The 12,629-nt window shown below is 48.7% G+C and overlaps 1 protein-coding gene across 2 annotated transcripts in view; it reads right to left on the minus strand.

Moving 5' to 3' along the window:
- Nucleotides 1-1,555: 1,555 nt before the first annotated feature.
- The window catches only part of SMYD1 (SET and MYND domain containing 1), a 42,641-nt gene continuing 31,567 nt past the window's right edge, over nucleotides 1,556-12,629 (minus strand). For both annotated transcript variants that reach the window (XM_060168630.1, XM_060168631.1), the window contains 4 exons: nucleotides 10,602-10,694; nucleotides 8,393-8,556; nucleotides 7,092-7,260; nucleotides 1,556-5,866 (listed from right to left, as the gene is read on the minus strand). In XM_060168630.1, coding sequence (XP_060024613.1) covers nucleotides 5,708-5,866; nucleotides 7,092-7,260; nucleotides 8,393-8,556; nucleotides 10,602-10,694 — 585 coding nt within the window. In that variant the 3' untranslated portion in view covers nucleotides 1,556-5,707. The remainder of the gene's footprint in view (nucleotides 5,867-7,091; nucleotides 7,261-8,392; nucleotides 8,557-10,601; nucleotides 10,695-12,629) is intronic.

Raw genomic sequence — 12,629 nt, forward strand, 5'->3', positions numbered from 1 at the left:
CGGATGCGATTAAGGCGAAGACCTTGAAAAGGGAAGATTATCCTGGATTATCCCAGTGGACCCAGTGGAATCACAAGTATTCTTGTCAGTAAATAGGAAGGCAGGAGGGTCAGAGAAGGAGTGGTGTGTTGTTGACTGGGGGCCACAAACCAAGGAGTGTGGGCATTCTAGAAGAAGCTTTTAGAATCTGGAAAAGACAAGAAACAGATTCTTCCCCAAGGGCCTCCATACAGATTCCCTTCTGCATCCTTGAGAAGTAAGCCCTGAGCAATCTTCCCAAGCAGTGGTTATATCTGGCCTTTAAGACACGTGTCTGTCAATACACTGGTGAGGCAGTGAACAAGTGGATTAGTCTGAGGGGTAGTAATCAGAGTCTTAGACTTGTTTGTGAGGCCCTGCGGGATAGAGGTTTCAGAATGCAGAGCTCACCCCAGCTGAAGTAAAGATTTCTTTAATGGTCTTTCTAAGTATCTGTTCTGCTACAGTTATGTAGCAAACCCCATATTTATAGATTGACAACACTACAAATTAATGTGTTCTTCTAGAGTTAAACTGATTACCATGATGTAAATATTCCCACTGTGGCTAATGGCGGGCTATCAACACGATGCTGATAGATGCAGAGGTGGGAAGAAGTGTATGCGGTTGGCTGTCTCGAGCTGGTCCAGCATACCACTGCTTGTCTCTACCCTTCACCTCCACTTTCTTAGTAGGAGAAGGGACACCCTGATAGAAGCATGGTTGGAATGCTCATGGACCAATTACGATGGGCCAGGCACTGTTCTAAGAGCCTTACATTTTAAAAACGTAATTCTTTATTAAAAATTAATTAATTAATTTTTTATTGTTGGCTGCGTTGGGTTTTTGTTGCTGCGTGTGGGCTTTCTCTAGTTGCGGTGAGCAGGGGCTACTCTTCATTGTGGTGCATGGGCTTCTCACTGCAGTGGCTTCTCTTGTTGCAGAGCACAGGCTCTAGGCACGCAGGCTTCAGTAGTTGTGGCACGTGAGCTCAGTAGTTGTGGCTCGCGGGCTCTAGAGCACAGGATCAGTAGCTGTGGCACACAGGCTTAGTTGCTCCGCGGCATGTGGGATCTTCCTGGACAAGGGCTTAAACCCGTGTTGCCTGAACTGGCAGGTGGATTCTTAACCACTGTAACACCAGGGAAGCCCAAAAATGTAATTCTTATAGCAACACTATGTGATAAGCAGAAATAAGAAAACTGAGGCATAGATGAGATAACCAGTCCAAGGTCATCTAGCTAATATCAGGAGAGCTGATCTGAACTTAATTTGTGTCAGTGTCCATAATCTTGAGAACTACACTGAAGTATTCTCTAAAACTGCACTGTCTAATACAGTAACCACTAACCACATTAGCTATTATAATTGAAATGAAATAATTAAAATTTCAGTTTTTCATTCATATTAGAAACATTTCAAGTTCTCCATTGTCACATGATGCTAGTGGCTACTGTATTGGCCACAGATAGAACACATTTCCATCATGACAGAGGGTTCTATGAATAGACTGTCAGAAGGAAAGAAGCCACACTCATTTGCTTGGAAATACAGAAAATTTAATGGCCTCTGGGGACTGCAATAACATAAAAACTCGAGATACACAGTTTCATGTCTCTTCTGCTCTGATCTAAGCGAATTCATTCACTTATTCATTCATTCATTCAATACACATTAACTGACCACCTACTAGGTCCCAGGACCTGTGCTAGGTTCTGGGGATAGAAAGATGAATAAAGGAACAAAGCTCCCGCCCTCCGGAGCCTCACGATCTGACGCTGGAGGCAGACAAGTGAAAAGGCAATTATAGGGCCATGAGGGGAGTGTGATGATGGGAGACTCAAGGATAATAGGACAGACTCCGACAGGCAGCCAGCTGACTCTGAGGCTTTCAGGGAAGACTTCACAGAAGGGGTGATTTCCAAAGTGGGTGTTGAACGACGAATACGAGTTGGCAGGTTTCGGGTATTTTAGAGAGAATGTTTCAAAACTCAGAGAGGCACAGAAGAACATGGGCCACCCAGGGACCCGTGACTGAAGGGACCTGACTAATGTCTCCGATGCGGTAGATACTCAGGAAGTGACTAGAAGTCAGATGTTCTCCTCAGGGGTGGAAGAGGGCAGCGCTGAGCAGGAACAGGTGTCGGGGTGGAGAGAAGGGAAAGAGAAAGAGCTTCCTTTTGGACACGCCAAGTTTGATGGGCCTGCAGAATGTTCAAGAGGGTATGCGGGGCTGAGGGTATGCGGACCAAGGTCAAGGGATACAGGTTTAAGGACATCAGCCTCACGGCAGTGATTAAACGAAGGGCCTGGCCGAGCTCATGGGGGAGGGTGTGCAGAGAGAGATGAGGACAAACTGAGAGTGACCCGAATGAACAAAACCAGCTCCAGGAAATGCCAGGGGCAGGAGAGGAACGGGGCCAGAGGAGAAACCTCATTAGAGGATCATCGCAAAGGATGTGGTGCCCAGAAATCATGGGCTGTGATGCCAACTGAGGCAGAGAAGCCAAATCACACGAGGGCTGAAAAGTCCCCCCAAGAGTGAACCGTGGGAAGGGCCACATTCATGGACTCAGGAAGCCAGGCTGCAGTGGGTTCAGGAAGAAATGGAAAGTAAAGGAAGGCAGATAATAACTGTGGGAGACAAAGCCTTTTTTAAAAATACTCAGCCTTGGGCTTCCCTGGTGGCGCAGTGGTTGGGAGTCCACCTGCCGATGCAGGGGACGCGGTTCGTGCCCCGGTCCGGGAAGATCCCACATGCTGCGGAGCGGCTGGGCCCGTGGGCCATGGCCGCTGAGCCTGCGCGTCCGGAGCCTGTGCTCCTCCACAGGAGAGGCCACAACAGTGAGACGCCCGCGTACCGCAAAAAAAACAAAACAAAAAAAACAACTCAGCCTTGAAGATTATGATCAGAGTTTCCCCAGCACATCTATTAACTGCTTTGAAGAAGCCAGTAGACAGAGAAATGTGAAGAATCCAGGGTGAGAAGGAATAAACGGGAAGCAAGGCCCCAAGGACCTAGGAGGGGATGGGGTCCAAAGCGCAGGTGGAGCGTTTGGCTTTGGAGGAGAGGGGCTCTCAGTCCACTGGTGTGAGACGGAAGCGGGAAGGATGAGCACAGACACAACATGTGTGAACGCGGGAAGAGGAAACTGAGGAACCCCATCTCCTGGCCTCTGGGTGAAGCAGGAGATGAGGTTCTGCTGAAAGCAGAGGACTCGCTCGAGGACAGGAGTGAGGACCTGAAATAACCACTGGGCAAAGGGAGAAGCACAGGGAGCACGCCTGGGCTGCACCCCAAGGCCAGCTGAGGTTGGAGAAGAGGCCGTGGTGCGCCTGAGCTGAGAGGTACCATTTTCCTGGCTGTGCTCAGACCTCCAGGTGCAACAGAGGAACAACAAGACAGCTGAATTCATCCAGGCCTGGACTCTGCCGAGAAGGAAGGGGGGATGGGCAAATAGGAAAAGAGGCTGACGCCCTGGTTATCTGGAAGGATGTGAAGACAGGAGGAGGGGGGACACACTGGAGAAAATACGATGCCATCTAGCAATCAGGGGTGGAGGAAAAAGAGAAGGAACAGATGGGAAGCAATGACCAGAGAGTCAGACATCAAAAATGAAGAAATTGGGAATTCCCTGGCGGTCCGGTGGTTAAGACTCCGCCCTTCCACTGCGCGGGGGCACAGGTTCGATCCCCGGTCGGGGAGCTAGGATCCCGCATGCCACAGAGGGCGGCCAAAAAATGGAGGAATTATGGGGGATGACACTGTCCAGGGTGTAACTAAGAGAGGGTTTTAATGGGGGAAGTGGAAAGACACCTGGAATTGAGTAAATGAAGAACCTGTAAAACAAGTGGTTTCGATGGTCTGTGAAAGTGGACTTCGAAGACACCGAATCTGAGGAAGAGGGGACGGAAAAGAAGACCTTGAATGTGGGGGAATGACCAGCGGTGTGGCAGGTGACAGTGACAAAGAAGGGAAGAGGTTTGGGGGAAGGTTTCATATGAGGATAGAAGAGAGACCATTTGAACTGGCAAAGTTAGGTCCCTGGCAGAGGGCTGGTGCCATCCTTACGTGAGCTTAGAAGAACTGTCAGTCTCCCTGTGAAAGTTCTGAAGCAGCAGGTGTCCTCAATGAAGAGCCAGGTGCCAGGTACCAGTATTCCGCACAGAGGCGGCACCTTTGCAGAGTTTTTGGACAAAGTTTTTGGCGCATTGGCAGAGCTGTTGGTCAGGTTACAAGGGAGGCAGTGGATCATTCTGAGGACGAAAGGGTGGGGATGGAGGAACTGACACTTTAGGTACAGATGACAAATATGGAGCCTGATGGGATCACCTGACCTCAAGATGTTAGCTAGAGCTCTGGGGTCAAGGGTGGCCCCAGAGAGTAGAGAAGACTTGGTGACACTCTCAAATGGGGGGGCTTTTGTCCAGGATCCCCCAAAACATTCGTGAGAAGTTTGGGATCCCAGAAGATAACAGGCCAATGGGACAACTAGATCGGTTGATTCCCAAGACCCACACTCTTGGGTGGAAACCAGAGCAGCCTCCCAGGAGATGAGGGCAAGTTGGTCACACTCCCAGAGAGGTCCTCACCTAGGTGTGCAGAGTCCAGACTAGACATTCCTTCTGGTAAGGAAAGCAGAGGACCCAGGGAATGGACAATGAAAGAAATCAAGCAAGAGAAGTCATACTTATTCCTTACTAAAAAATGGAGATTTACCGGGGGCCAGTGATGAACTCTAAGCTGGTAAAGGCCACCCAGGCACACGTGACAAAATAAAAGACGCAAAGGCCAATTCGCTGGACCCATGATCATCAGGTATGTGGGTTTCCAAGTTTCTCCCTCAACTTCACCCTGAAGAGACTTCTCCAATCCTAGGAGGCCAATGGCCAGAAAAATCTCAGCTATTATCCAAGTAGCCCCCCGTCACGGGAATCACAAGGCTTGGCAGGGAGAGTGTGGAAAGGAAACACTCCCCCTCTGTGTTCTAGAAGTCGTTTCAGAATCATGCTGGGAACCCAGACTTTAAACTGAGGCCTCAAGTGGTTTGGGCAAAGCCTCCTTCTGCATACGTGCCCTTCTGAAGAAGTTTCAGTTCTCTGAGTGGGACCTGAAAGGCCCAAAGACAGTCTCTTCTTCATAACTCCACACTCGCCTGAGGAAACTGAACATCACCCATCCCAGTCAGCAAATCCCGAATATTCCAGAGACACCTGCACAGATAGGTGAGCGGCCACCTGAGACTCCAGGTACCTGCCACCCTTAGCTCAGATGTCATCTCCTCCATGACACCCTCACCACTACACACACACACACACACACCAGACACATGCCCTCCACTGTACCCCTCTCTCCATAGAGTTTACCATTGCATTTATCATCACGCTGTGCTTTAATTGTTTACATTTTGCCTCTCCAGCTACCTTTGGAGCTTCTTTATCCCTATAAATATTTATCCCAATAAATATTTGTAGGAAGAGTTGGACTGGTCTGGGATAGGGTTAAATTGAATTGAACTGAGTTGAAATGAACCGAAATGACACTGGGAAGAAAGAGTAGGACATTCCCGCGGAACAAGGCTGAGCGTTACGCTGATTTCCTCATCAAGGGTCTCCCCAGAAACCCACCACCTCCAGAATGTCTCCCCAGTTCCCCAGCCACGGCGCCCCTCTCCCACCAGGCAGGTCCTCATTGCTTCTTGTGGAACAAAGCCGGCGCCGGCTCATTGCTGGGTTCAGCCATGACCTGCATGGGCTGGTTGTTCAGGGCGGCCTCACGCATCTTGTGGTACATGAACTCGTTCTGTCGGAACATGCGCAGCTCCATCTCCGTCTGCATCCGCATGGCCTGTGGGACGCGGATACACCGAAAACAGTGAGGACAAACCCCCAGGATGTGTTGGTTTCTGACCTACCTTGGCCCTTTTGGAAATGACAGACTATGGGGTAAGTGGCTCCCAGCCACTGAGATTCAACTGTACCTCCCCAGAGGACACACACACACACTCATACACTGCGAGTCTAATGTCCTGGCCGTGGACTCCGTTTGTTAGGAAGAGGGAGTCAGACCCCTGAGAGAGTAGCTTGAGGGAATGCTCTCAGCGGAGAATGTTTGTTCTTAGGAACTGCTAGGTGGGGACCTGGATTTGAACCCTGGTTCCTTAACTTAAGTCCCATCAACACTGTGGGACATCAGGCAAGGGACTTAATCCCTTCAGCCCTCAGTTTCCTCATACACGAAATGGGTGAGATTCCCTTGTACTTTACAACGGCCGGGAAGATTACTATTTCTATGTGACACACAGAAAAACCCTCATTCTCCCATATGTTAATTCAAGAAATATTTATCAAGGGTCAGGCTTCGTTGAGGGGCTGAGGTTAGAGCAGTGAATACAATGACAAACACTTGTATTCGACAAGCTTAATGTACTGACATACATTCTATGACACCAAAGTCTGTCCTCTTTCCCTGTACTACTGCCTGAGGACAGTCCTCTGAACCCCGTCACTTTCAAATAAATCAGCCCTCGAAGCACAAAGCCAGCCAGCAGCTATGAAGAGCATGCCACTCATCAGACACTGTTGAGCGCTTTTCACACATCAATTCATTGAACCTTTGCCACAATCTTACCCTTTTTTCTCCATTTTTCTGATGAGAAGACTGAGGCCCACACACTCAATATTTGTAGCCACAAAGCTGGAAAGTGGTCCAACTGGAATTGGATCCCAGCAGTCTGGTCCCAGAGCCTGTGCTCCCTGACTCTACTCCACGTGGCACGTTTTCTAATGTACGTGCTACACACACATGCACACCATTAGGTTTTCTCAGTCCAGGCCTGGAGCATCCCAGGGTTCAAGCCTCAACGTTGCCGTCCACTCGCTTTGTGACAAAGGACAGGTTACTCCCCTTCTCTGGGCCTCAGTTGGCTCAGATGTAAAACAAGGGGAAGCGGACTAAGCATTTCTGAATTCCCTTCTGGCCTAGCAGGCAATCTAGGGTCTTTCCAAAAGCAGAGTCTAGCCCTCAGCTTCCATCTTCAGAGAGCCCAGACTCGCCCCAAGAAGCCACTTGCCTCTAAGTCCTTGGTGATGGGGTGGGAGGGTCCGTGTGTCACCAGGAGAATGGCGTAGGCTTTGCAGATCATGCCGTGCCCCACCTCAATGTTGCCAGCATGCCAGTTGGTCAGCCCTGCCCGCATGATGGCCATGCCCAGCTGGGCATTGTTGGGGTGATACAGCTTCCTGCAGGGGCAGAGCAAGTAATGATGACACATATTCCCAACCTACCTTTTATCTGCACAACATCTGACAACTTATAAAGTGACCTCACTGATGAAGTCCATATACTCTCCCACCAGCGCTGTGAGGCGTCGACCATCAGGGGAGACTAGGGCACACAGAGATGCACTGAGATGCCAAACACCCCACGCGGTGAGGCTGCAAGAGCTGAGACTCCGACCTAGCTACTGAGCCAAGTCCTAATGGGGAAACGGGGTCATGACTGTACTTGGAACTTGAGTACAAGGAGCTGGGAGCCTTCAGCCCTCCTTTGAACGGGCTAGGAAGTTCAGGGGAAAAAAAATAATTCGAATGTCCTTCTCGGGACAGGGTTGTATCTTCACCTCCTTGGCACTCTCTTAACAGGACTTCCTTTTCGCATGGTGTACAGGTTTCCCAGATTTTGTTTATGAGTAACATCCACTCAAAAAAATGCAACTTTCTTATGCCAACATATTCATTAGGCCGGAAATACAAATCCACATGCCCATGTGGACACATAAGGCAAGAGAGGACATTAGCAGAGGGAAGGCAAAGGAGCTGCCTTTTACAATTGATAGGCAAGAATGGCTGACACCTCTTTTTTTTTTGCACCTTGCTGTGCAGCATGTGGGATCTTAGTTCCCAAACCAGGGATGGAACCCATGCCCCCTGCAGTGGAAGCGAGGCGTCTCAACCACTGGACCACCAAGGAAGTCCCTCTTTTTTTTTTTTAAATAAAATCTAAAGCTGACAAGATTGCCTCTGTTGATTGTTAGGGGGGAGAAACTTTTCTAAGCACTTAAAATCAAGCCAGATTTAGCCTTAAGGAAACCACAAGCAGAAGATGCCTCCCAAATGATAGACAAGCTGGAGGATTTGGGGAAGACCGGGGATGACAAATAGATTTCATCGCAGGTAGCAAATCTGATTATTTGGACATTATTGCTCAGAACACCACGAAACAAAGACTCAGTTATAAAGAGGATAGGTATCAATTACTGATGCCTGCTGTGGGCGCAGGAGGGAGAGGTAGCGACAGGCACGCCATCTCTTTGCCATCCCCGGAATAGACACGTTTCTAGGAGACTACCTGAGACCCAGGATCGTCACCTACATATAGCCATCCACCATCCTCCTGGCGTAGTGTGAGGCCTCCTCAAAGGCCTGCAGGTAGGAGAGGACCTCGGAAACGGTGCTCAACAGCCGCAGCGTGTAGATGTTGGTGTCGGCAAACACTGGCTCCTGCTTCTGTAGGCACTCCCGGCATAACTTCACAACCTAGGAGACACAGGCCCTGTCTGTTATCCCTGCACCAGAGCACATGCTTGACTCACATACGGGAGCATCACGCTGGCATTGGACACTCACTCTTCGAAGCTTGAGGAAACTACCGGCAGAGAAGGGAAAGCACAAGTTTGTGATCTGAATAGCAAAATGGCCCTGTTTGGCTAAGATGTAGGGATGGCAAGGGTAACAGTGGGAGACACAGCTGACATGGCAGAATGAGGGGTTATCACAGAAGTCAGTAGGGAGTTATGAAAGCCATGTTCATACATATATATGTACTTCTTCTCAGAACAACGCAATGAGATAGGCACTACTAATATTCCCATTCTCCCAGACGAGGAAACTGAAGCACAGAGCGGCGAGTGCTTTGCCAAAGTTACACAGAAAGTGAGCAATGGAGCAAGTATTCAAATCAAGCAGTGGAGCTTTATCTTAACCATCATTCCCATGATTCTGCATCCTGGCTGTGCTCTGGAGTCATCTGGAGAGCTTTTATAAATCCCGACATCTGAGTCCTACCCCAGACCAATTGAAACTGAATACCAGGGGGAAGGACCATGGCATCCTTCACATCTGCCCCTGGGTGGCCCTTATGCACAGTGAGGTTGGACAGTCATGCCCTGCTCGAAGTGTACGGGAGGGATTGGCAGAGAGAGAGGCCAGGCGACCCATCAGGAGGAGGCCACATGGGTCCTGGTGAGGAAGAAGACGGGCCCGACCACAAGCGGCTTTACGGTCGGGCTTTTCCAACTGATTCATGTGTAGACGTATCTTCAGTTACACCCTACAGAGTCAGATGGTCTCTAGATTTTAGTGGTTCACAGTTCTCCCCTCCTTCCCTTGCCACTCTCACGGGAGAAATGTCACACAATTCTTTCCATTTCAAATGCGTGGAAACCAGTTTTCTCTGAGACTCTCCCAGAGGCCCATGAGGCAGCTGGGTAGGGGCGTGGCAAACTGTGAGCTAGCAAACAATCCTTCCTGAAGACAATCCTTGTAAGCCCATGGGCAGCGTCCAGCCCTGCACCCGACCCTACCAAGCTTGAGCAGAGAAGAGGACAAACGAAGAAGACGACAGAGGAATGGAATCCGGAGCTCCAGCTCCTACCGCGAGCCTCTGCCATAGATTTTCCGTACTGTACAGCAACACTTTGTTCATGGGACTCTCTCCCCGCAACCTGACAGAACTCCCGGGAGGCAAGGAGCATGTCGTGTGTTGGTCACCCCAGTAAGGGCTCAAAAGTGGGCAAAGAATGAGTGAGGAAAGGAGGCGAATGAAGATCAGAGAAAAGCAGATAGAAACGAACAGAAATTAATCTCCCACCTTGCCATGCCCTAGTGCCATCCAAACCTAGCTACCAAATTGTCTAAAGAGCTTGGGGGAAAAAATACTGATTCATGGCCCCTGTGTTCTGTTGCAGACTAGACGAATCACACCTTAGGGGGTGAGACACGGGAATCTGTACTTCCAACAAGCTGCCTTTGTGAATTCACTGCAGACACGTGCTCTGCAGGTCAGTGTTGGCCATGGGCCTCAACTCTAGGTGCCTGTTGAAATCACTCGGGAGCTTTACAAATCTTGATGTCTGGGTCCCACTCCTAGAGGTTCTGGAGGAATTGTCCTGAGCATCAGGATTTTTTCAATGATTCTTGTGTACAGCCAGTTGAGAACGCCTGGTGTTTCTAGAGCCAGGGTTGAATGCACAGTTAGTAGATCTGGACACTGTAGCCAGGACGCGAGAAAGCAAGACACCCACTGCCATTTCCATTCCTCCATCCCTGATATCACAGACACCCCCAGCCCCAGGACATTTGTCAGGCTGCCTGTGCTCTCCTCAAACCCAGTTTCAGTGAGTTGCCGATGCAGGGGACACGGGTTCGTGCCCCGGACCGGGAAGATCCCGCATGCCGTGAAGCGGCTGGGCCCGTGAGCCATGGCCGCTGAACCTGCGCATCCGGAGCCTGTGCTCCGTAACGGGAGAGGCCACAACAAGGAGAGGCCCACGTACCGCAAAAAAAGAAAAATGAATTCTTACCTCGTGGTACAAACCCTCAGAGCGAGCCTTGTCAATGTTTTCGAGCGTATCCTTGGAGAACTGTATCATCTCCTTCACCACCTCCTGAGAGGGCTGGGAAAGGGAGGGACATTCAGTTGGAGACCCCCTTGTGAGGCAACCCACTGCATCTTTGAACAGCTGCCCCCTTTGACATTCACTGTAGTACAAGATTAATGCCTTCTTCATTGAATGCTTCAGTTCTGTAAATGCCATGCAAGGTCCCTATAGCTCAGGACTTCCCTGGTGGTCCAGTGGTTGAGGACAGAGGCCGGGGACTTGACCAAAAAATATCATACTCCAGTTTGCCGTTGGAGCTCATTAAAGAGGGCCCTGTGGCTATGGGCTGTCAACCCTTCCAAGTGTCTCTGCAACCAGTCCCTATTTCCCTGTCTAGACCAAAAGGATATCCATGAGAGAACTTGTCAGCCGTGAAATCTAGACCTACCAGGCTCCCTATGTTTGCCTAAGCAGTCTAGTGATCTTGTAAAAAAAAAAAAAATGAGGTTTTGATATTTGAGGTACCATAATTAAGAAGCCAGTTCCCGTGAAGGCACGATAATTTTGAAGAAAAAGTGCCAAATTTCTCAAAGACCAAAGGAAAAGTTTGCTTGCTATGTTTATTCATATCAGAAGCTCTTTTCTGGGGGGACTTCCCTGGCGGTTCAGTGGTTAAAACTCCTCGTTTCCACTGCAGCGGGCACAGGTTCGATCCCTGGTCAGGGAACTAAGATCCCGTGTACCACGTGGCAAAAAAAAAACCCAAGAAACTCAACAGCAAAAAAAAAAAAAAAAAAAAACTAAAGAAAGAGAAGTTTTTTTCTGAAAAAAAGATTTTTTTTTTTTGCTTGGGCAAATCTAACTTTTTTCCAAAATAAAAATACCTTTATTATTTATTCTGACTGTAAAATTAACATATGCAAACTGTAAAAAATTAAAACATTATGAAAAAGTACGGAGAAAACAGTAGAAATGCCCAGAACCCACACGAAGATGGACACAGCACGTTGAGGAGTATTTTCCAGTGAGTATACAGAGGAAAAATATTTAAACTATGTAACAACTGGTACAGGAAAGGCACCGACCTATCAAAGGCACAGACACATCAACAAAGAGTATGTCTGTATGACTGTATCAGTGTGTTCTGGCTGAATTGCAGTCCTGCATGTACACACATGCATGAGGGTGTATATGTCAATAGCATCAATCTTTTTCTAACTGGAATAATAACATATTTCTGTCTATTGCCTACTTTTTTTCACTCAGTAGATTGTGGATATTTTCGCATATAAATATAAAAATACCTATATCGCCTTTTTAGTAACTAGAGTTTTCCACTGTACAAAACTAGAACAATTTAATCAGTTCTCTGGTCATCCAATTTTTTCACCACAAAGAATTGGGATCAACAGCTGTGTTTATATCTGCTGCTCACATTATTTTGTGAGGTCACCGTCACTAAACTACCAAAAAGTTACAGGAGAATGGGCATCTGTTCCCTTAAAAATACAGCCCCCTAATACGTGGAGATCAAGGGTCTTCCCTCAGGCTCCCAGCTGTCTTGAGCCAGTTCCACAGTGTCCATCTTGTAATAGGAGAACCCGAACCCAGGACAGCTTGCCTCAGGGTCCAGATCACTTAAGGAAGTGGGATTATATTTATGCTTCTCCCCACTTCACCTACTTTGGCTTCTGCAGAGTTCTTGATCATCCCTAAAATTCTGACTACCTTCATTTCCATATCCTTCTGTATCTGGGCCTCCCTGCAATTCTTCTGTATTTGTTTCTGTACTTGTCTCACAGCCCGGCTCCAGCATCTGATGCATCCATCAATGCTCTGAGTTCTTCTGGCAGGTCTCACTCCTGACTTAACTTTCACCTTGACCTTTGATTTGTCTGAGATTCCTGGCTTCTGGCTGCCTTCCTGCCTGACGACCCGAATGTTGGCTTCCCGCCCGAGCGCTACTCAGCATTCTGCTAGTTAGCAGACCATGCCTTGGTCCCAAGACCA

The sequence above is a fragment of the Lagenorhynchus albirostris genome, chromosome 13 (assembly GCF_949774975.1).
Source record: "Lagenorhynchus albirostris chromosome 13, mLagAlb1.1, whole genome shotgun sequence".
Lineage (NCBI taxonomy): Eukaryota > Metazoa > Chordata > Mammalia > Artiodactyla > Delphinidae > Lagenorhynchus > Lagenorhynchus albirostris.